Source organism: Oncorhynchus clarkii, chromosome 13 (genome assembly GCF_045791955.1).
Source record: "Oncorhynchus clarkii lewisi isolate Uvic-CL-2024 chromosome 13, UVic_Ocla_1.0, whole genome shotgun sequence".
Classification (NCBI taxonomy): Eukaryota; Metazoa; Chordata; class Actinopteri; order Salmoniformes; family Salmonidae; genus Oncorhynchus; species Oncorhynchus clarkii.
In genome coordinates, this window is record NC_092159.1 from 10,454,711 (window position 1) to 10,479,007 (window position 24,297).

General features: G+C 42.1%; 2 protein-coding genes across 2 annotated transcripts in view; both read left to right on the plus strand.

Moving 5' to 3' along the window:
- Nucleotides 1-24,297, plus strand: part of LOC139424399 (B-cell receptor CD22-like) — a 33,036-nt gene that overhangs the window by 3,301 nt on the left and 5,438 nt on the right. Inside the window, exons 2-4 of the mRNA XM_071176173.1 lie at nt 5,773-6,117; nt 6,280-6,492; nt 6,694-7,020. Coding sequence (XP_071032274.1) covers nt 5,773-6,117; nt 6,280-6,492; nt 6,694-7,020 — 885 coding nt within the window. The remainder of the gene's footprint in view (nt 1-5,772; nt 6,118-6,279; nt 6,493-6,693; nt 7,021-24,297) is intronic.
- On the plus strand, nt 13,556-14,980 carry LOC139424131 (B-cell receptor CD22-like). The gene is made up of 5 exons (XM_071175828.1): nt 13,556-13,796; nt 14,042-14,302; nt 14,395-14,482; nt 14,576-14,615; nt 14,738-14,980. The coding sequence occupies exons 1-5, from the start codon at nt 13,556-13,558 to the stop codon at nt 14,978-14,980; spliced, it is 873 nt and encodes a 290-aa protein (XP_071031929.1).

Consider the following 24,297-nt stretch of genomic DNA (forward strand, 5'->3'; position numbering starts at 1 on the left):
ACAGACACATTACAGAGATACAGACACATTACAGAGATACAGACACATTACAGAGGTACATACACATTACAGAGATACAGACACATAGATACAGGCACATTACAGAGATACAGACACTTTACAGAGATACAGACACATTACAGAGACATTACAGAGACAGACACATAGATACAGACACATTACAGAGATACAGACACATAGATACAGACACATTACAGAGATACAGACACATAGATACAGACACATTACAGAGACAGACACATTAGGGAGATACAGACACATTGCATAGGTACAGACACATTACAGAGATACAGACACATTACAGAGGTACAGACACATTACATAGACACAGACACATTACATAGATACAGACACATTACAGAGATACAGACACATTAGCTAGATACAGACACATTAGAGGTACAGACACATTAGAGGTACAGACACATTACAGAGATACAGACACATTACAGAGATACAGACACATTATAGATACAGACACATTAGAGATACAGACACATTAGAGAGATACAGACACATTACAGAGATACAGACATATTACAGAGATACAGACACATTACAGAGATACAGACACATTACATAGATACAGACACATTACAGAGATACAGACACATTACAGAGATACAGACACATTACAGAGATACAGACACATTAGAGATACAGACACATTAGAGATACAGACACATTAGAGAGATACAGACACATTACAGAGATACAGACATATTACAGAGATACAGACACATTACAGAGATACAGACACATTACATAGATACAGACACATTACAGAGATACAGACACATTACAGAGATACAGACACATTACAGAGATACAGACAAAAAATACCCAACCTTCAAATATGTTTAAGTACAATTCTTACAAGCCTTTGGCTGGTCTGTAACTTATTCTTCAGATGTTTGGTGCTGCTGGTGAACCATGCTGTGCAGCATAATCAAAGTGAGACTGTACTAGCGCATTTGCCAGAGTCTATAAGGTGTCTATAGTCAGGTTTCCATTCAATTTGCAATACATTTTCATTAAAATATTTTAGAATCTGCATAAAAATAGTATGCACATTTTCCCATCATAGTTGTGTTTCCGTCAAATAGATTTTTGCAGTTAAAAGTCCATCTCATTTCCAACTCTATTAATATTTACAGGCCTTCTGATGGTTTCCAACTCTATTAATATTTACAGGCCTTCTGATGGTTTTCAACTCTATTAATATTTACAGGCCTTCTGATGGTTTCCAACTCTATTAATATTTACAGGCCTTCTGATGGTTTCCAACTCTATTAATATTTACAGGCCTTCTGATGGTTTCCAACTCTATTAATATTTACAGGCCTTCTGATGGTTTCCAACTCTATTAATATTTACAGGCCTTCTGATGGTTTCCAACTCTATTAATATTTACAGGCCTTCTGATGGTTTCCAACTCTATTAATATTTACAGGCCTTCTGATGGTTTCCAACTCTATTAATATTTACAGGCCTTCTGATGGTTTCCAACTCTATTAATATTTACAGGCCTTCTGATGGTTTCCAACTCTATTAATATTTACAGGCCTTCTGATGGTTTCCAACTCTATTAATATTTACAGGCCTTCTGATGGTTTCCAACTCTATTAATATTTACAGGCCTTCTGATGGTTTCCAACTCTATTAATATTTACAGGCCTTCTGATGGTTTCCAACTCTATTAATATTTACAGGCCTTCTGATGGTTTCCAACTCTATTAATATTTACAGGCCTTCTGATGGTTTCCAACTCTATTAATATTTACAGGCCTTCTGATGGTTTCCAACTCTATTAATATCTACAGGCCTTCTGATGGTTTCCAACTCTATTAATATCTACAGGCCTTCTGATGGTTTCCAACTCTATTAATATTTACAGGCCTTCTGATGGTTTCCAACTCTATTAATATTTACAGGCCTTCTGATGGTTGTCACATATAAATGTTGCAGTATATATTGAATGTGCCAACTCTGTTATTGGCATGTGCTCTCCAGCCAACAGCTTGCAGAGACAGTGCAGGTGTAGCCTACATGATGAGATTATTATGGACAAAAGTGTAAGATTCATTTTATTTGTCAAACTGCAGCCAATCATCATGTGACCAGAATAAGAACCTCAATATTTATTGAAAGGAGCATCAAGCTCATCACTGTGCACTTTCACCACCCTGTGAAGTCCATAATGTATTTCATCTGTAGCTTAATAACCTGCATGCTGTCCCATGATGTTGGCCCATTTTTATCCAACATACTTTATTTGCATAAAAAGGTTGGATGGAAGCCGGGTTCATGTCAGGACATTTTCAGGATTCTGGAATGACATTTTGGACGAAGGTGCACATGACTAAAGGAGACGTCTGAAGTTGCCTAATCAGATTAAAACATTGTGACTGGTTGTGTTTATGCCACATATACAAGGTAATACATTTTAAATGATTATTTAGGCTATACTGAAGCCTTACGTCTAATGTACGAGAGGAATAGCTGGCTCGGGATTGGAGAGGAGGCAGATCTGGTTAAGCTTTCCTGAATAGCTGGGTCTGCCGGGAGAATATATGGCCACATTATCATAGGAGGACTTGGGAGAATGATGCTCTGAAACAGACAGTGCATATCAGTATCAGAACTAAAAACACAGCCATACTGGCCTGCTACTGTGCCTTCCTAGACCTTAAACTGTTGTAGACCCACAACGGATTCAAATGGAATGAAACATACAAATCACAGGGCGTTTGCACCGTTATTCATGATATTTCACCACAGAGTATAATTTTGTACTCACTTAAAAACCACATTGCAACTATTCATTGCATTGTTGTTTGGTAGTCTAGTCTAGGTAGGATCGTCCTTAAACAAGATCATTGGGGGGCTTTTTAAACTGTGTGTCTCATGTTCTTTCTTGCGCAATGATGCACCTGGTCTCTCTGCTGCCTATCAGGTCTCTCTGCTGACTATATCTGGTCTCTCTGCTGCCTATTCCTATTTGTTCATGTGAATTCATATTGAAAATGTGTGCAGCTTTGAATGATTTTATGTGTGGTATGATTGCTAATTAGCCTATTACAGATCTGGACAAACAATCCACATACCACTATTGTCACTATGAATGAGGAACAGAGGGAAGGATAGACAGTTAGATAGAATATACTGACCTGTGGTAGGTAGACTATACTGACCTGTGGTAGGTAGACTATATTAACCTGTGGTAGGTAGACTATACTGACCTGTGGTAGGTAGACTATACTGACCTGTGGTAGGTAGACTATATTAACCTGTGGTAGGTAGACTATATTGACCTGTGGTAGGTAGACTATATTAACCTGTGGTAGGTAGACTATATTAACCTGTGGTAGGTAGACTATATTAACCTGTGGTAGGTAGACTATACTGACCTGTGGTAGGTAGACTATATTAACCTGTGGTAGGTAGACTATACTGACATGTGGTAGGTAGACTATACTGACCTGTGGTAGGTAGACTATACTGACCTGTGGTAGGTAGACTATATTAACCTGTGGTAGGTAGACTATACTGACCTGTGGTAGGTAGACTATACTGACCTGTGGTAGGTAGACTATACTGACCTGTGGTAGGTAGACTATACTGACCTGTGGTAGGTAGACTATACTGACCTGTGGTAGGTAGACTATACTGACCTGTGGTAGGTAGACTATACTGACCTGTGGTAGGTAGACTATATTGACCTGTGGTAGGTAGACTATATTGACCTGTGGTAGGTAGACTATATTGACCTGTGGTAGGTAGACTATATTTTATTTTATTTTTTATTTGACCTTTATTTAACCAGGCAAGTCAGTTAAGAACAAATTCTTATTTTCAATGACGGCCTAGGAACAGTGGATTAACTGCCTGTGGTAGGTAGACTATACTGACCTGTGGTAGGTAGACTATACTGACCTGTGGTAGGTAGACTATATTGACCTGTGGTAGGTAGACTATATTGACCTGTGGTAGGTAGACTATATTGACCTGTGGTAGGTAGACTATACTGACCTGTGGTAGGTAGACTGTACTGACCTGTGGTAGGTAGACTATACTGACCTGTGGTAGGTAGACTGTACTGACCTGTGGTAGGTAGACTATATTAACCTGTGGTAGGTAGACTATGGATGTGTAAAAGCGTAGTGTATAATGGAAGTACCAAAACACCTTGATATAGTGGAGGCCATGCAAGAAGATGAGGACATTTAGCTAGCATGGAAGAAATTAGCATGGAGTAAAACCTGCAAAATAGCGAATGTAAACCAGAGAAACAACACACTACCCTCCCCTGTGGCCAATACAAAACACAAAACCCTCCCTAAAGCAATAACAACAAGTTAGACAACCCACCACTATTTTGGGGCCCCGAAGGTAAATTGCGATCTGTAAGATCACATTAGTGAAGGAAATGAAGAAATGTATTAAAATGTTGGAAATGAACGCTGGAATTAAACTATTAACTATGCAAATGAGTGGAAGCAGTGTGCAGGGATAGGCGGGACGCAAATGTCTCAACTGGCCAACTGCCAGGGAAAATGCAGAGCGCCAGATTCATATAAAATACAATAAAAATCTAACTTTCATTAATTCACACATGTAAGATACTCAATTAAAGCTACACTCGTTGTGAATCCAGCCAACGTGTCAGATTTTAAAAATGCTTTTTGGCAAAAGCATAAGAAGCTATTATCTATTATCAGCCTGCACCATCTGCACCAGCAGTAAACAAAGGAGTTAGCATATTTCAACCCTGCAGGCGCTACACAAAATGCTGAAATAAAATATAAAACATACATTACCTTTGACGAGCTTCTTTTGTTGGTACTCCAATATGTCCCATTAACATCACAATTGGTCCTTTTGTTCGATTAATTCTGTCCATATATATCCAAAATGTCTATTTATAAAGCGCGTTTGATCCAGAAGAAAACAGCTTACAAAAAATGCAATGTCACTACAAAATATTTCAAAAGTTGCCTATGAACTTTGCCAAAATATTTCAAACTACTTTTGTAATCCAACTTTAGGTATATTTTAAACGTTAATAATCGATAAAATTGTAGACGGGGCAATCTGTGTTCAATACAGGAAAGAAAACAAACCAGCGACACTTTTCACATCTTAGGCAAATCACAAAAGTGTCCCCAGTTCTTAGCTGGCCTACTTCTTCATTGCACAAAGGAATAACCTCAACCAAATTCCAAAGACTGGTGACATCCAGTGGAAGCGGTAGGAACTGAAAAAAGGTCCCTAAGAAATATCCCTTGGCAATAACAAGTGAGGGAAGAGAGAGAGGACAAAAACAAATTCTGAACAGTTAGTCCTCGGGGTTTTGCCTGCTACATAAGTTCTGTTATACTCACAGACATGATTCAAACAGTTTTAGAAACTTTAGCGTGTTTCTATCCAAATCTATGAATAATATGCATATCTTATATTCTTGGCATGAGTAGCAGGAAGTTGAAATCGGGCACGCTATTTATCCAAAAGTGAAAACTCTGCCCCGTAGGAAATAGAAGCCTGGCTCAAATAGAAGCCTGTCTGTAAAAAAGCGCCTGTTGTTTCTAAGTGATTTAACGGTAGGCAAATAAACACCCAGGCTAATTGAAGATTTACGGTAGGCCAGGCTTCACAAGCTATAGTAGCATGGCACACCTTGATCTGTTATCTCTCGATCTGTCCCTTAGTCTGGCTTAATTCTGATACCATTGTGTTGCGTGACTGTTTCAGTGGTACTGGGTCAGGATGGCTGGAGTGTGACTTACACCACTCAGAGTATCTGTACCTTCAAGGAGTCAACAGTAGAGCTGTCCTGCTCTTACACATATCCCAGTGGTACAGTCACAACAGCCTTCTGGTACACTGAATCGGGGACTGGTAAAGAACCTGAAGATCTAGGTCAGGACCCAGAGTATGCAGGTCGTCTGGAGTATCATGAGGATAAGAAGAATGGTCACACACTGAGAATCACAGACTTGAGAGAGAGTGACTCTGCTGAGTACAAGTTCAGATTTATAACAGATCAGACTGGAGGGAAATATATTGGCAGTCCTGGAGTCACTCTGTCTGTCACAGGTACAGTTACATTCAATATAGTTAAACTGTTGAATTTCATTTAGTTCAGGAAAATGTCTTGGTTTGTGTTTATGTTTGTATAACATAGGATTTCTTCCATCTTTGTATTAGAATGATAAGTCAGTGATAAAGGGATTTACAGTGATATTGTTTTTTCTCCAGGTATTCAGGTGAAGGTGACTGGTGGACATCAGGATAAGACACTGACCTGTAGCACCACCTGTACTCTGACTGACAACCCCACCTACATCTGGTACAAGAACGGACACAAAGTAAAGGAGGACACTTCCAGCCTGTACTCAGACTCCTTTAGTGATGCAGACAGTTACTCCTGTGCTGTAAAAGGCCGTGAGGACCTTCACTCTCCTGCAGTGTGTGAGTGTGGACTTTTTAATACAAATTTATTATGAATACAATGTTGTTTAAAGTTGTGATACGGAATATTGATCATTATTCAATAATTCCGTTTTTTTCTCAGTTCTGTAAACTGTTCAACATTTACAACATCAGTGTATAGTAGTAGATATTGTAATTTAAGATTTATAAAAGGTGTTATATTGTCTTCTTGTCTTTCAGGTCAGAAGTGTTGGAGTGTGACTTACACCCATCAGAATATCTGTGCTTTGAAGGGGTCAACAGTGAACATATCCTGCTCTTACACATATCCCAGTAATCATGAGATCAAAACAGCTTTCTGGTTTACTAAATGGTCTGATAAGGATGCTGAAGATCTGAGCTCAGTGCCAGGGTATGAAGGTCATATAGAGTACCTTGGGGATAAGGAGAGTGACTGCACCCTGAGAATCACAGATCTGAGATTGCGTGACTCTGCTGGGTACATGTTCAGATTCATAACATCTGGAGAAAAGTTCTCTGGCTCACCTGTCTCCCTGACTGTCACAGGTAATCTGTCACACATTTCACACACAGTTGAAGTCAGAAGTTTACATACACCTTAGTCAATGTAAAGGTTTTCCTCCTCTTCGTCTGAAGAGGAGAGGCGAGAAGGATCGGAGGACCGCGGCGTGTTGAGTGTCCATGGTTTTTTAATAAGAAATACTCAACATGAACACAACTGATTCAAAAACAATAAACGTGAAACGAACGAAAACCGAAACAGTACCGTGTGGTGAAAAACACAGACACGGAAACAAACACCCACAAACAAACGGTGAAACCCAGGCTACCTAAGTATGATTCTCAAACAGAGACATCTACTGACACCTGCCTCTGATTGAGAACCATACTAGGCCGAAACATAGAAATGCCCCAAAACATAGAAAAACAAACAGACTGCCCACCCAACTCTCGCCCTGACCATACTAAATAAATACAAAACAAAGGAAATAAAGGTCAGAACGTGACAGTCACATACATTTAAACTCAGTTTTGAACAATTCCTGACATTTAATGCTAGTAAAAATTCCCTGTTCTAGGTCAGTTAGGATCACCACTTTATTTTATGATTGTGAATTGTCAGAATAATAGTAGAGATAATTATTTATTTAAGCTTTGATTTCTTTCATCACATTCCCAGTGGGTCAGAAGTTTACATACAGTCAATTAGTATTTGGTAGCATTGCCTTTATTGTTTAACTTGGGTCAAACGTAGCCTTCCACAAGCTTCCCACAATAAGTTGGATGAATTTTGGCCCATTCCTCCTGACAGAGCTGGTGTAACTGAGTCAGGTTTGTAGGCCTCCTTGCTCGCACACGCTTTTTCAGTTCTGCCCACAAATTTTCTATAGGATTGAGTTCAGGGCTTTGTGATGGCCACTCCAATAACTTGACTTTGTTGTCTTTAAGCCATTTTGCCACAACTTTGGAAGTATGCTTGGGGTCATTGTCCATTTGGAAGACCCATTTGCAACCAAGCTTTGACTTCCTGACTGATGTCTTGAGATGTTGCTTCAATATATCCACATAATTTTCCTGCCTCTTGATGCCATCTGTTTTGTGAAGTGCACCAGTCGCTTTTTCAACAAAGCACCACCACAACATGATGCTGCCACCCCCGTGCTTCACAGTTGGGATGGTCTTCTTCAGGTTGCAAGCCTCCCCCTTTCCTCTAAACATAAGATGGTCATTATGGCCAAACAGTTCTGAGAGCTATGACGGCTGCGTGGTCGCATGGTGTTTATACTTGCGTACTATTGATTGTACAGATGAACGTGGTACCTTCAGGCGTTTGGAAATTGCTCCCAATGATGAACCAGACTTGTGTAGGTCTACAATTTTTTCTGAGGTCTTGGCTGATTTCTTTAGATTTTCCCAAGATGTCAACCAAAGAGGCACCGAGTTTGAAGGTAGGCCTTGAAATACTTCCACATGTACACCTCCAATTGACTCAAATGATGTTAATTATCCTATCAGAAGCTTCTAAAGCCATGACATAATTTTCTGGAATTTCCAAGTTGTTTAAAGGCACAGTCAACTTAGTGTATGTAAACTTCTGACCCACTGGAATTGTGATTCAGTGAATTATAAGTGAAATAATCTGCGTCTCACACAATTATTGGAAAAATCACTTGTGTCATGCACAATGTAGATGTTCTAATCGACTTGCCAAAACTATAGTTTGTTAACAAGCAATTTGTGGAGTGGTTGAAAACGAGTTTTAATTATGACTCCAACCTAAGTGTATGTAAACTTCCAACTTCAACTGTAGATGACTTTAATTACCTTATTAAGGGCAGTAATACAGGCTTAGTAGTGGTATGTAACAGAAAAATAACAAATATTGTATTTCACATCAGAGGACATAGAGTTTAAGTCGGAAGTTTACATACGCTTAAGTTGGACACCAATCCCGAAGAAGTTAAAACTTTCCACCTTCTCCACGACTGTCCTGTCGATGTGGATGGGGGGGGGGGGGGGGGGGGGTCCAAGTCCAAGATCATCTCCTGTGTTTTGTTGATGTTGAGTGAGAAGTTATTTTCCTGACACCACACTCCGGGAGCCCTAACCTCCTCCCTGTAGGCCGTCTCGTCGTTGGTCATGAAGCCTACCACTGTAGTCTGCAAACTTGATGATGGAGTTGGAACCGTGCATGGCACGCAGTCATAGGTGAACAGGGAGTACAGGAGAGGGCTGAGAACGTACCCTTGTAGGGCCCCAGTGTTGAGGACCAGCTGGTTGGAGATATTGTTTCCTATCTTCACCCCCTGGGGGCAGCCCGTCAGAAAGTCCAGGACCCAGTTGCATACGGGACCCAGGGTCTTAACGACGAGTTTGGATGGCACTGAGCTGTAGTCAATGAAGTGTAGTCATGTTTCCGTTCTTACGTAGGTATTCTTCTTGTCCAAATGGGATAGGGCAGTGTGCAGTGTGTTGGCGATTGCATCATCAGTGGACCTATTGGAGCGGTAAGCAAATTGGAGTGTGGGTCTTGGTCTATCACCAAGTCAGGTGATATGAGACTTGACTAGTCGCTCAAAGCACTTCATGATGACAGAAGTGAATGCAACGGGGCGATAGTCATTTATTTCAGTTACCTTAGCTTTTTTGGGAACAGGAATAATGGTGGCCCTCTTGAAGCATGTGGGGAGAGCAGACTGGGATAGGGATTGATTGAATATGTCCGTAAACACACCAGCCAGCTGGTCTGCGCATGCTCTGAGGACACGGCCAGGGATGCCATCTGGGCCGGCAGCCTTGCGAGGGTTAACCCGTTTAAATGCTTTACTCACGTCAGCCACGGAGAAGGAGAGCCCACAGTCTATGGTAGCGGGCCATGTCAGTGGCACTGTATTGTCCTCAAAGCGAGCAAAAAAGTTGTTTAATTTGTCTGGGAGTAAGACATTGGTGTCTACGACGGGGCTGGTTTTCTTTTTGTAATCCGTGATTGACTGTAGACCCTGCCACATACGTCTCGTGTTTGAGCCGTTGAATTGCGACTCTACTTTGTCTCTATACCGACGCTTTGCTTGTTTGATTGCCTTGCGGAGGGAATAGCTGCACTGTTTGTATTCGGTCATGTTTCCAGTCGCCTTGCCATGGTTAAAAGCGGTGGTTCGCACTTTCAGTGTTCAATTCTGCCATCAATCCACGGTTTCTGGTTAGGAAACGTTTTAATAGTCACAGTGGGTAAAGCATCTCTGATGCACTTGCTAATAAACTCGCTCACCAAGTCAGCATATACATCAATGTTATTGTCTGATGCTATCCGGAACATATCCCAGTCCACGTGATCGAAGCAATCTTGAAGGGTGGAATTCGATTGGTCAGACCAGCGTTGAATAGACCTGAGTATGGGAGTTTCCGGTTTTAGTTTCTGTCTATAGGCTGGGAGCAACAAATTAGAGTCATGATCAGATTTGCCGAAGGCAGGGCGGGGGAGGGTTTTGTATGCATCACAGAAGTTAGAGTAGCAGTGATCCAGAATGCTACCAGCTTGAGTCACGCAGTCGATATGCTGGTACAATTTAGGAAGGCTTGTTAACAGGTTGGCTTTGTTAAAATCCCCAGCTACAATAAATGCAGCCTTGGGATGTATGGTTTCCAGTGTGAAGTTCTTTCAGGGCCGACGAGGTATCTGCTTGGGGGGGGATATACACGGCTGTGACTATAATCCAAGAGAATTCTCTTGGAAGATAATGCTGTTGGAATTTGATTGTAAGGAATTCTAGGTCAGGTGAACAGAAGGACTTAAGTTCCTGCATGTTGTTATGATTACACCACAGGTATTGAATCATAAGGCATACACCCCCTCCCTTCTTCTTACCAGAGAGATGTTTGTTTCTCTTGGCGTGTTGCATGAAGATACCGGGTTGCTGTACCGACTCTGACAACGTATCCATAGTGAGCCATGTTTCCGTGAAAGAGAGAATGTTACAATCTCTGATGTCTCTCTGGAAGGCAACTTGTCTGGAGAATGGACATTGGCGAGTAATATGCTCGGAAGCGGTGGATGGTGTGCTCGCCTTCTGCGTCTGACCAGTAGGCCATCTGCCTCTCCTGCGGCGACCACGTTGTTTTGGGTCGGCCTCTGGGATAAGATCTGACGTCAGGGTGGAGTTCCGAACAAGGGAACCAATTCGGGAAAGACATATTCCTGGTCTAAATGTTGGGAAGTTGACGTCGCTTTAATATCCAATAGTTCTTCCCGGCTGTATCTAATAACACTTGAGATTTTCTGGGCTAACAATGTAAGAAATAATACATTAAAAAACAAAGAACTTTTCTAAGGACCCGAAGCGAGGTGACCATCTCTGTCAGCGCCATCTTGTGTCGACGCTTGGCATAGCTCATGGTGATCTTAGGCTTGTGTACGGCTGCTCGGCCATGGGAACCCATTTCATGAAGCCCCCGACGAACAGTTATTGTGCTGAAGCTCCAAAGGCAGTTTGGAGCTTGATAGTGAGTGTTGCACCCCAGAACAGACGATTTTAAAGTGCTAAGCGCTTCAGCACTCGGCGGCCCCGTTCTGTGAGCTTGACTTGTGTGGCCTACCAATTTGCGGCTGAGACGCTGTTGCTCCTAGATGTTTCCACTTCACAATAACAGCACTTACAGTTGAATGGGGCTGCTCTAGCATGGCAGAAATTCGACAAACTGACTTCTTGGAAAGGTGGCATCCTATGACGGTGACATGTTGAAAGTCACTGAGCTCTTCAGTAAGGCCATTCTACTGTCAATGTTTGTCTATGAGGATTGCATGGCTGTGTGCTCGATTTTATACACCTGCCAGAAACGGGTGCAGCTGTAATAGCTGGATCCACTAATTTGAAAGGGTGTCCACATACTTTTGAATATATTGTGTATTTACAGTGCCTTGCGAAAGTATTCGGCCCCCTTGAACTTTGCGACCTTTTGCCACATTTCAGGCTTCAAACATAAAGATATAAAACTGTATTTTTTTTGTGAAGAATCAACAACAAGTGGGACACAATCATGAAGTGGAACGACATTTATTGGATATTTCAAACTTTTTTAACAAATCAAAAACTGAAAAATTGGGCGTGCAAAATTATTCAGCCCCCTTAAGTTAATACTTTGTAGCGCCACCTTTTGCTGCGATTACAGCTGTAAGTCGCTTGGGGTATGTCTCTATCAGTTTTGCACATCGAGAGACTGACATTTTTTCCCATTCCTCCTTGCAAAACAGCTCGAGCTCAGTGAGGTTGGATGGAGAGCATTTGTGAACAGCAGTTTTCAGTTCTTTCTACAGATTCTCGATTGGATTCAGGTCTGGACTTTGACTTGGCCATTCTAACACCTGGATATGTTTATTTTTGAACCATTCCATTGTAGATTTTGCTTTATGTTTTGGATCATTGTCTTGTTGGAAGACAAATCTCCGTCCCAGTCTCAGGTCTTTTGCAGACTCCATCAGGTTTTCTTCCAGAATGGTCCTGTATTTGGCTCCATCCATCTTCCCATCAATTTTAACCATCTTCCCTGTCCCTGCTGAAGAAAAGCAGGTCCAAACCATGATGCTGCCACCACCATGTTTGACAGTGGGGATGGTGTGTTCAGCTGTGTTGCTTTTACGCCAAACATAACGTTTTGCATTGTTGCCAAAAGTTAAATTTTGGTTTCATCTGACCAGAGCACCTTCTTCCACATGTTTGGTGTGTCTCCCAGGTGGCTTGTGGCAAACTTTAAACAACACTTTTTATGGATATCTTTAAGAAATGGCTTTCTTCTTGCCACTCTTCCATAAAGGCCAGATTTGTGCAATATACGACTGATTGTTGTCCTATGGACAGAGTCTCCCACCTCAGCTGTAGATCTCTGCAGTTCATCCAGAGTGATCATGGGCCTCTTGGCTGCATCTCTGATCAGTCTTCTCCTTGTATGAGCTGAAAGTTTAGATGGACGGCCAGGTCTTGGTAGATTTGCAGTGGTCGGATACTCCTTCCATTTCAATATTATCGCTTGCACAGTGCTCCTTGGGATGTTTAAAGCTTGGGAAATCTTTTTGTATCCAAATCCGTCTTTAAACTTCTTCACAACAGTATCTCGGACCTGCCTGGTGTGTTCCTTGTTCTTCATGATGCTCTCTGCGCTTTTAACGGACCTCTGAGACTATCACAGTGCAGGTGCATTTATACAGAGACTTGATTACACACAGGTGGATTGTATTTATCATCATTAGTCATTTAGGTCAACATTGGATCATTCAGAGATCCTCACTGAACTTCTGGAGAGAGTTTGCTGCACTGAAAGTAAAGGGGCTGAATAATTTTGCACGCCCAATTTTTCAGTTTTTGATTTGTTAAAAAAGTTTGAAATATCCAATAAATGTCTTTCCACTTCATGATTGTGTCCCACTTGTTGTTGATTCTTCACAAAAAAAATCAGTTTTATATCTTTATGTTTGAAGCCTGAAATGTGGCAAAAGGTCGCAAAGTTCAAGGGGGCCGAATACTTTCGCAAGGCACTGTAGGAGGATATTAATGATTTGTTTCCTTTTACTCTAGATGTTGTGTTGGAGATGGATCCTACATCTGTGTCAGAGAGGGAGAATGTCACACTGACATGTAGAACCAACTGTACACTGGACCCCATCACAGTCTACAGTTGGTTTAAGAATGGACAGTCTATACCAAACAGCAACACCTCCTCTCCTGTCTATATCCTATTCTCAGTCAGCAGTGAGGATACAGGCAGATACTCCTGTGCTGTAGAAGGACATGAGGATCTCCCCTCTGCTGAAGAGACTCTCACTGTCAGATGTAAGTACATGGGGTTCAAATCATTAGCTTGGTATATTAACATTGTAATTATTTTGTATCTATCTCCAGTTGTATTATTTATTAAGGAAAATCATGTGATTTTAATTTTTCTCAATGTAATTATTTTAATATATCTTGTAAAATGCACCGATGTACTTTATTTGCTAAATCTAATGTCTTCAGAAAGCCAAGATAATATATACAATAACCAAGATGTTAATGTCTTTTTAATGGTCCTTTACCAGATGGCCCAAAGGACACCTCAGTGTCAGTCAGTCCCTCTGGTGAAATAGTGGAGGGCAGTTCAGTGAATCTGACCTGCAGCAGTGATGCCAACCCACCTGTGGAAAACTACACCTGGTACAAGAGGAATGTAACCTCACCAAAAGCATCAGGACAGAGTTACACCATCCATAACGTCAGCTCTGAGGACAGAGAGGGATACTACTGTGAGGCTCTGAACATTATAGGGAGAGAGACTATCCCTGTCCATATTAATGTTATATGTAAGTATGACACATTCTGTCCATTTTTGGTGCTCTGTAATTTTACAGATTTCATTCTGACATCATGCATTTATAAACTCATGACCCTGCAGCAGTGTTTTCCTGGGTTCCTGTGGTGGGGGTGGGGGCTGTCCTGACTGCTGGAGCTCTTCTTGTCACCATCTACTGCTATATGAAGAGGTGAGCCAGCCATTTACATCTACTGTATTAGTAACATATCAACTTCCACTAGAGTTCAGTAGAGAGCAGAACTCACTCTGTCCCTCTTTACAGGAGATCCACAGGAGGAAGTGATACCACAGCAGACACACTGGTAATAATGTCAACAACAGAAGTTATTTTAATCCTAATAACATAGACAGTAAGAAAATTAATTTACATAAAAATGTAGAGGGAGTGGTTCGTAAAGTGCTAATTCAGAGTGTCTTCTTTCAGATTCAGGGACTCCCCTGTGACACAGCCCCTCAGATAGATGCTGAGCCCTCCGATTATGGGAACTGGAGCGAACCACCAAAGAACCTGGAAAGTGACACAGACCCTCAGATAGATGTTGAGCCCTCCGATTATGAGAACTGGAGCGAACCACCAAAGATCCTGGAAAGTGACACATATCCTCAGATAGATGCTGAGCCCTCCGATTATGAGAACTGGAGCGAACCACCACAGAACCTGGACTGAAGAGAACCATCACAGAACCTGGATTGAAGAGAACCACCACAGTACCTGGACTGAAGAGAACCACCACAGAACCTGACTGAAGAGTACCACCACAGAACCTGGACTGAAGAGAACCACCGCAGAACCTGACTGAAGAGAACCACCACAGAACCTGACTGAAGAGAACCACCACAGAACCTGACTGAAGAGAACCACCACAGAACCTGGACTGAAGAGAACCACAACAGAACCTGGACTGAAGAGAACCACCACAGAACCTGGACTGAAGAGACCCACCACAGAACCTGGACTGAAGAGAACCACCACAGAACCTGGACTGAAGACAAACAGCATCAAACCAAAGCTAGGCCTCACAATGCTATTCTCTTACTATCATTATGCTTTATAGTCTAGAAGGTTTGAGACAATGACCTTTAACTTCTGAGTGAACGCTGGAATTTAGATTGTTCTCCTAATGATAAATACAGTATGTGTCTAGATGATAAATACAGTTTGTATATAGATGATAAATGATCAATACAGTATGTATATCGATGATCAATACAGTATGTATATAGATGATAAATACAGTTTGTATATAGATGATAAATGGGATAGATTATGCTTCTGCTGTTTTTCTATAAGATTTTGCCTTTTCCAGATTTTATTACATTTCATGTAGAAATATGTTGAACTATTCATTAGCTCTGCTCCTTCAGGTGTTTAGTAAGCCCACCGCATGCTAGGTAATGCTAGTATCAACATCCCATCCAACACAGCAGAAACTATAGTAAGACCACCACATGTTAGGTAATGCTAGTATCAACATGCCATCCAACACAGCAGAAACTATAGTAAGACCACCACATGTTAGGTAATGCTAGTATTAACAGCCCATCCAACACAGCAGAAACTATAGTAAGACCACCACATGCTAGATAATGCTAGTATCAACATGCCATCCAACACAGCAGAAACTATAGTAAGACCACCTCATGCTAGGTAATGGTAGTATCAACATCCCATCCAACACAGCTGAAACTATAGTAAGCCCACCGCATGCTAGGTAATAATAGTATCAACATCCCATCCAACACAGCTGAAACTACAGTAAGAGCACCACATGCTAGATAATAATAGTATCAACATCCCATCCAACACAGCTGAAACTACAGTAAGACCACCACATGTTAGGTAATGCTAATATTAACAGCCCATCCAACACAGCTGAAATTATAGCTAGCCTTGATTAGTAATCACAGCGTCAGCTTCCCCACTAAGGTCCAATGTGATAACTTGAAATCTGAGGAAGAACGTCAGGTTGAAGAAGTAGTATGACATTTTAAATAATGCCGTACATCTATGAATATATGCTTAATGATAAAAAGATCCAGTAATGCTCGACTGCTGAACAGCGCATATAGCGGCCAACAGCACGATGGTGGTAGATATCACCCACTCTCACTAAAACTACTGTAGCAGAGTGAGTCTCATCAGGGTATAAGATGCCTGCATACTCACTATGTACAAGCATACATGATAACATGCGTAAATGTATTACTAGCAGAAGATTAATAAGAATGAACAACAGTAGCTAATACATGATGACTAGAATGAAGTGATCGCTACAGTAGCATACAATGTAAAGATATACCGACAGGGAGGACTAACTATGTAAAGATGGACCGTCAGGGAGGACTAACTATGTAAAGATGGACCGACAGGGAGAACTAACTATGTAAAGATGGACCGTCAGGGAGGACTAACTATGTAAAGATGGACCGACAGGGAGGACTACCTATGTAAAGATGGACCGACAGGGAGAACTAACTATGTAAAGATGGACCGACAGGGAGGACTAACTATGTAAAGATGGACCGACAGGGAGGACTAACTATGTAAAGATGGACCGACAGGGAGGACTAACTATGTAAAGATGGACCGACAGGGAGGACTAACTATGTAAAGATGGACCGACAGGGAGGACTAACTATGTAAAGATGGACCGACAGGGAGGACTAACTATGTAAAATACAGAACAGGATTAGAACATGGCTAATACATCAGAGCCTAAACCTACTGTTGTAGATAAGGATGAAGTAAATATTAGAGTGACACAAATTATACCATCAAATGGAAACTAATAATGTGACTCATGCAACAGTATCAAATTGTATTTGTCACATGTGCGGAATACAACAGGTGTGGATCTTACAGGGAAATGCTTACTTACAAGCCCCTTAACCAACTATGCTTTCAGAAGTTACGAAAAAAATAAGTTACGAAAAAATAAGTGTTAAGTAAAAAATAGAGGATATATAAAGGGAAAGGGGGATGGATACCTTGTCAGTTGTACAACTGAATGCATTCAACTGAAATGTGTCTTATGCATTTAACCCAACCCCTCTACAGGGGGTATCGTACAGAGCCAATTTGGGGGACACTGGGTAGTTGAGGTAATATGTACATGTAGGTAGGGTTAAAGTGACTATGCATAGATAATAAACAGTGTGTTGCAGCAGCGTCTTGGTCTCCCTTTGATTAGCTGTTCAGGAGTCTTGGCTTGGGGGTAGAAGCTGTTAAGAAGCCTTTTGGACCTAGACTTGGCGGTCCGGGACCTCTTGCCGTGTGGTAGCAAAGAGAACAGCCTATGACTGGGGTAGCTGGAGTCTGACAATTTTTATGGCCTTCCTCTGACACTGTCAGGTTAGAGGTTAAAGCTTGGCCCCAGTGATGTACTGGGCCATACAGGCCTTTTGGTCGGAGGACGATCAGTCGCCATAACAGTAATGCAGCCTTTCTTAAAGTTGGGTCACGGACCTGTTAATGGTGGGTCGCGACGTCTCAGTGTAAATATATCATTATTTCATGAATTACTGGAATTGATTTGGCCAAGTGCATCTGCGCTCTCTGTTCAGTGCGCTTTCTGCTTAAGCACCGTCTCTGCTCAGTTTGGCAGCTGCACCAGTGTGAGAGGGAGATGCCTGTGTGCATCAGAGTTGTGTACCGGATCTCTTTTTCTGCACTTTTCTTGAAGATCACTCGGCTACACACTATGCAGTGCTGTCGTTCAGATTGTTGGCATTTTATAACAGGTTGGCCCCAGTGATAAGCAGTAATAAGGGAGTACTAACTAACTCATAGTGGTAGATGTGAGTTTCTCTTTCAATCCCCTGGCCTTGTACACAGCTAATAGCTAACATTCGCCAAAACAAGCTAGCTACTGAGAGTGCAACCCTAGTAACAGTACAGATGAAAATGAAAAATGATCAGGCCTACTTTACATCTTACTGTAGAAATTATTGTTGAAAACTAGTCTAGGTTGGAACTGTTGCTGTTAAAATACAATAATAATTGTTATTCTGGAATTAACTGATTGAAGCAAGATACTTTTTGAGGCAAACACACTCACAGTTCTGGGTTGCTCATCTACAGTAGGAAGCGGTCTCCTGCCTGACTGAAAAAGCAGTAGATGTTCTGGTCCAGTTTGGCACCACATACCTATGTGAGTCAGGGTTCTCAACTCTGACACTTAAAAACATGTACAGAAACAGTTTCAAGGCTGAGCTTGACCTCAGTGTTGCACTGTCAAAAACAGAGCCCAGAATAGACCTGCTCTCATTAGGACTGTGTGGGGGTTTTCTGGTCTACAGATGTGATCAATCACTTTATTCCAGGTCAGAATAAAAACATATGTATTTTATTTGTTTTGACCTTTATTTAACCAGGCAAGTCAGTTAAGAACAAATTCTTATTTTCAATGACGGCCTAGTGGGTTAACTGCCTGTTCAGGGGCAGAACGACAGATTTTTAAATTGTCAGCTCTGGGATTTGAACTTGCCCCGTTTAACAGCAACAGTTCCAACCTTGACTTTCAACAAGCATTTGTACAGTAAGATGTACAGTAGGCCTGATCATTTTTCATCTGTACTGTTACTTAGGGTTGCACTATCAAAAAGCCTGTGTGTGTGTGTAACGGATGTGAAACGGCTAGCTTAGTTAGCGGTGCGCGCTAAATAGCGTTTGAATCGGTGACGTCACTTGCTCTGTGGAGCGATGGGTAACGATGCTTCGAGGGTGACTGTTGTTGATGTGTGCAGAGGGTCCCTGGTTCGAGCCCGGGTATGGGCGAGGGGACGGTTTAAAGTTATACTGTTACATTGATGCTGTTGACCCGGATCACTGGTTGCTGCGGAAAAGGAGGAAGGTCAAAAGGGGGGTGAGTGTAACGGATGTGAAACGGCTAGCTTAGTTAGCGGTGCGCGCTAAATAGCGTTTCAATCAGTGACGTCACTTGCTCTGAGACCTTGAAGTAGTAGTTCCCCTTGCCCTGCAAGGGCCACGGCTTTTGTGGAGCGATGGGTAACGACGTTTCGTGGGTGACTGTTGTTGATGTGTGCAGAGGGTCCCTGCTTCGCGCGAGGGGACGTTATACTGTTACATGTGTTCTGTTATTCATCTGTGTGATGTGATCAATCCTTTTATTCCAGTTCAGAATTAAAATGATTTATTGTATTTTAACAGCAACAGTTCCAGCCTAGACAGATATGTGTTTTCAATGGGGGAAAATAAACATTAATAGATATTTAATGTCATTGTTATTTGTTTTTGTCTATATTGCGTTTGTTTTAGGCATAAGGCCAATGAAATGTACTGATATTTATGTATAGTTGCATATTTTCCTAAGTTTGGGTCCCAGGAAAACACAGAATGTTGCATTCGGGTCCCAGGCTGAAAAGGTTTAAGAACCCCTGCACCAATGAGCTAGCAGACGCTCTGAGCAAATCAGAGTAGAAGTGCAGCAAAAGTGTAACTATACAAATGCACTAGTCCAGACCAGTTTGCAAGTTCATTTGAAGGCTTCTAGTTTAAACTGTGTAAGAGAATAGGGTTCCAAGAATAATAACCAGAAATATTTTGGACAACATTTGAATAGTGACTGTCGGCGAAAGTCACACCGACTAATGTGACCGGGATGACCTGTAAAATGTAAGCTATAGCTGATCGTGTGCATTGATTTCAGCGGTTTCGTGAGCTGACGACATGTTGTACTAAACTAGTTAACGTCCACAGACTGAAATACTACTGAATCACTGTGATAAACAGTATCTCCTGCTCATGATCTGAAAACATTGCTTCTCACTCACTGTATAGCAACACATAGCCTGTATGCTAGTCTAGCACAGGCTTCTTCCTCCTTGTATGGATGAAGGACTATTCTCTATGATGGTTCACGGAGCGCACTGACTCAGCTCGAAAGCTGGTATTGGGAACAAACAAGTAGGCTATATGATTGACTACTCCTGAGGCTAATTCTACTTAGCTAATTCTACATGTCGCCGGCTATTAACTGAAAACAGAGCAGTAACATGGTTGATCCTCACAATCAATCACATCACCGCAGCAGCCAAACATTGCAACATGAGCATATTGAACGATGCTGGTGAGGTTTAAACACAGCTAGCGAGCACTTACAAAGAAAACATATCAGAAATCAGCAGCATAGTGAGAAACAGATAGTTACAGCAGCAGTCAATGGAGAAAAAGAAGCCAGCGCTTAGTAGCAGCAAGCGGCAGAAGGATGTAAGAGCAGACCAGGTCAATAAGGAAGTCGTGAATGATACTAGCCTCTAATTGGTTCCATTCTCAGTTGAGGCGGACACTCGGGTTTCCTTTCTGAACTTGCTCCCCTTAATAAATAGCCTACTTTTCTTGTGTACTTATCTGTTGTTGATCTTTTTCTATGGGATTTAGCCAATTCCAGATTTTTTATAATAGATAAAGTATTGGCTTGTTTTAGTGACACAAAATGAATAATATTGATAAGAGCTTTTAAATCATTTTAGCTCTGGAGTTTCTCCTGATTTGTTTTAATACGTTTTACTTTGTAATGGTGTCAGATGTTATTGGGCAATTTATATTTTATATTATGTTATACCATATTGTTCAGTGTCATAATATTGCTTGTTTTATTATCAAATTATGAATTATTACCTATTTTAGATACATTACATTTTTCAGTTTTTTTTACATTGAATACAGTACAAGTCTCATGTTGTAAATAAGCTCAGCTTAAGACAATAAATAGACAACAAATAAATCAATTATGTTTCTTGTATTTCTGCCTATTGTACACATGATGGCGCCATTGAGCAACATAATGCATGAGTGGCTAGCCTATAGGCCAGCCAGGGATACTCCATTACTGTCAGGAGATAAACTGTAATAGATCAACAATCAGCACTGTTCATCAACAAACACACACACAAACATGCACGCACACACGCACACACACATGTAAACACACACTGAGTCTGGAACTTGCCAGAGTCTTTCCCGGTAGTTCAGACGTTGTATGGGTGTGTGTGTGTGTGTGTGTGTGTGTGTGTGCCTGCATGTGTGTGTGTTTTTGCGTGTATGTGTGTGTGTGTGTGTGTGTGTGTGTGTGTGTGTGTGTGTGGGGTATGGGTATGTTGCTCCCTAGACTATTGCAGGAGTACTCTAGTGTAAGTGGTCCAACAGATTTACTAGGTTTTAAAGGTCTGGATGGACTATTTCTACTTTGATCTCATTTCTTGTATTTCTTTTGTTCTCTGGGAATATGGTTTATACTGCTACTGGTGTCTGGAGCTCTACCCCTCTGCCTGTCAGACACTCAGAAGTCCATCCAGCTCAACCCTGATTGGCCAAAGGGATACTTCCTCAAGGGGAATGCACTGAAGGGGTTGAAGGTCAGTGTCTGAGCTTTCTACTGTGAACGTGGAAATTGCTGATTGTGTGTGTGTGTCAGTCTGTCTTCTCCCTCTCCCCACTCCTTCTATCTCCCCATCCTTTCTCCCCTTCACTCTCTCACTTCATCTCCTCTACCTCCCTTCCACTCCGCTCAGTTTTCCTTAAATGGCCTTCTGAATAGGAATGGACCAGGGTTTTAGGCTGCGTGTTGCTACTGATGTCCACCTGACAGCACAGTAGAGATCACAATGGTGAGTTAGACGTCTCTGCATGATACACAGAGTCAAGAGCCTTCAGTTTAGAGCTTCAGTTTAGAGCTTTAAATAGTATCACCATCGTTCAACACAGAGAGGAAAGTACAACGATTCAACTAATTTCTGGCAGCAAAGGAAAAACAAGCTTTGTTATTGGTTCCATTGTACTTGTGGGACAATGCTATTGGTCCCATTGCATGTATTTGGAATGTGCCTGCTGTTTGTCCTCCGGTCCAGGGGTGGAGCTGGAGAGCACCAGGCTGGTGATCAGGTACCCAGACAGCTAAATGCAGAGAACACCTCCCTCTCCTCAGAGGACCAACCCCATAGGCCTCAACACCTCCCCAGCCTCCCAGTATGCCTCCACAGGGTAAGGACATCCATCTGGCTGTCAAAACATCATCTACAATTTATAAACATATATATAAACATTTATAATGAATAATTATGAGTTATAAAGTGTTACCAATCATCTCATATAAACGTTTGAAATGGAAGGTGGAAGCAGGAGCACAGTGTCACGTTCTGACCTTAGTTCCTTTGTTTTGTCTTTGTTTTAGTATGGTCAGGGCGTGAGTTGGGGTGGGCAGTCTATGTTCTTTTTTCTATAATTTGGGATTTCTGTGTTTGGCCTGGAATGGTTCTCAATCAGAGGCAGCTGTCAATCGTTGTCCCTGATTGAGAACCATACTTGGGTAGCCTGGTTTCACCTTTGAGTTGTGGGTGATTGTTTTCTGTTGTGTGTCTGCACCAGCCAGAACTGTTTTCGGTCGGTCTCTTTGTTATTTTTGTTATTTCCGTGTTCATTTAATAAATATGGACATATACCACGCTGCACCTTGGTCCTCCTCTTATTCCACCACCAACGGCCGTTACAGAATCACTCACCACCAAAGGACCAAGCAGCGTGGTAACGGGCAGCAGCAGCAGCGTTCTCCAGACTCCTGGACATCGGAGGAGATTCTGGACGGCAAGGGACCCTGGGCACAGGCTGGAGAATATCGCCGCCCCAAGGCAGAGCTGGAGGCAGCGAGAGGCGGTGGTATGAGAAGGCAGTAGCACAGTCCGGTTCGGGCTATTCCACCTTGCCGCACTGGCCTGGCTACGGGGAGCATTCAGCCAGGTAGGGTTGGGCAGGCTCGGTGCTCGAGACCTCCAGTGCGCCTCCACGGTCCGGTCTAGCCGGTGCCGCCTCCACGCACCAGCCCTCCGGTGGCAGCCCCCCGCACCAGGCTGTCTCTCCGTCTCCTCCCTACAGGTGCTACCGAGCCTGTCCTGAGCTGCCAGAGTCTCCCGTCTGTTAAACACAGGTGCAGGTGCTTGTGTTTTCATACTGTTTGTCTCTCTCTCCCAGGACCAGGAGGATGGCCCCCATCAATGGTGATGAGTGTTTCTTCTGGAGGACACCTGGCTGTTTCTATGGTGACAAGTGTAGCTTCAAACACAAGCCTGACCAGAGAGGGAGAGACAGGAAACCATGGCAACCCTGAACACCACGTACCGTCAGGATACAGATTAAGGAAGAAGAGGAGGAATAATGAATATGATGATTGAGGAAGGGGAGGAGGGACCTGAAAGGGGAACAGGGAACTTGGCTAGAATGGGGCTGTTGGGAGGGTGTCACCGCTTTTGTAGTCCTCTGACACACAGCACAGACCGCACACTGGGCACACAGTAGGAGTAAGTGTCAAAGTGAAGAGGAGTGTTCCTCTGATTTCCTTCCCCCCTCGGCCTGAGCTGTGAAACATGTTTGGTTATTGATGTTAGATGATGGAGATGAAGTCATCATTAGAATCTTGAGGGGGTTGTTGCCCAGGCCAACGCCTTTACAACAACCATGTTGTAGACACTAAAGGTGGTCAGGGCAGGGTCTTTGATGCAGCTGATGAGGAGTGTACATTAAATGGGTTAGTAGAATAGAATGAATAGAAGGACATCATGGAACTGACCAAATGGAACTTTGACCTGTTCCATGTAGAACTCAGAGGGACAAGACAACACATTCTAAGATATTATAAACATTCCATATAGAATAGTCAACATATTGTTAACATGGTTCTGTATTTAAATAAAAGTGGAAATGGGGGACATTTTGTCCATTATAGAAATGTAAGACCCATTTTAATACAGTAACTTCCCTTTTCTGATGTGCTGGTCTGGTCTTCATGCATGTTAATGTCTTAAAGAGGAAGGAGAGGACAGTTGTCATCTACTTTAAATATGTATCAACCACAGAACTGACACTTACTAGCAGTTCCCACTCACTACCAGTAAGTTGATTCACTGTACAAGACCTCTCCCCTTCACTTCACCCTGTAAGTACAGTTGACAATATCTGGAAAAATAGTTTTT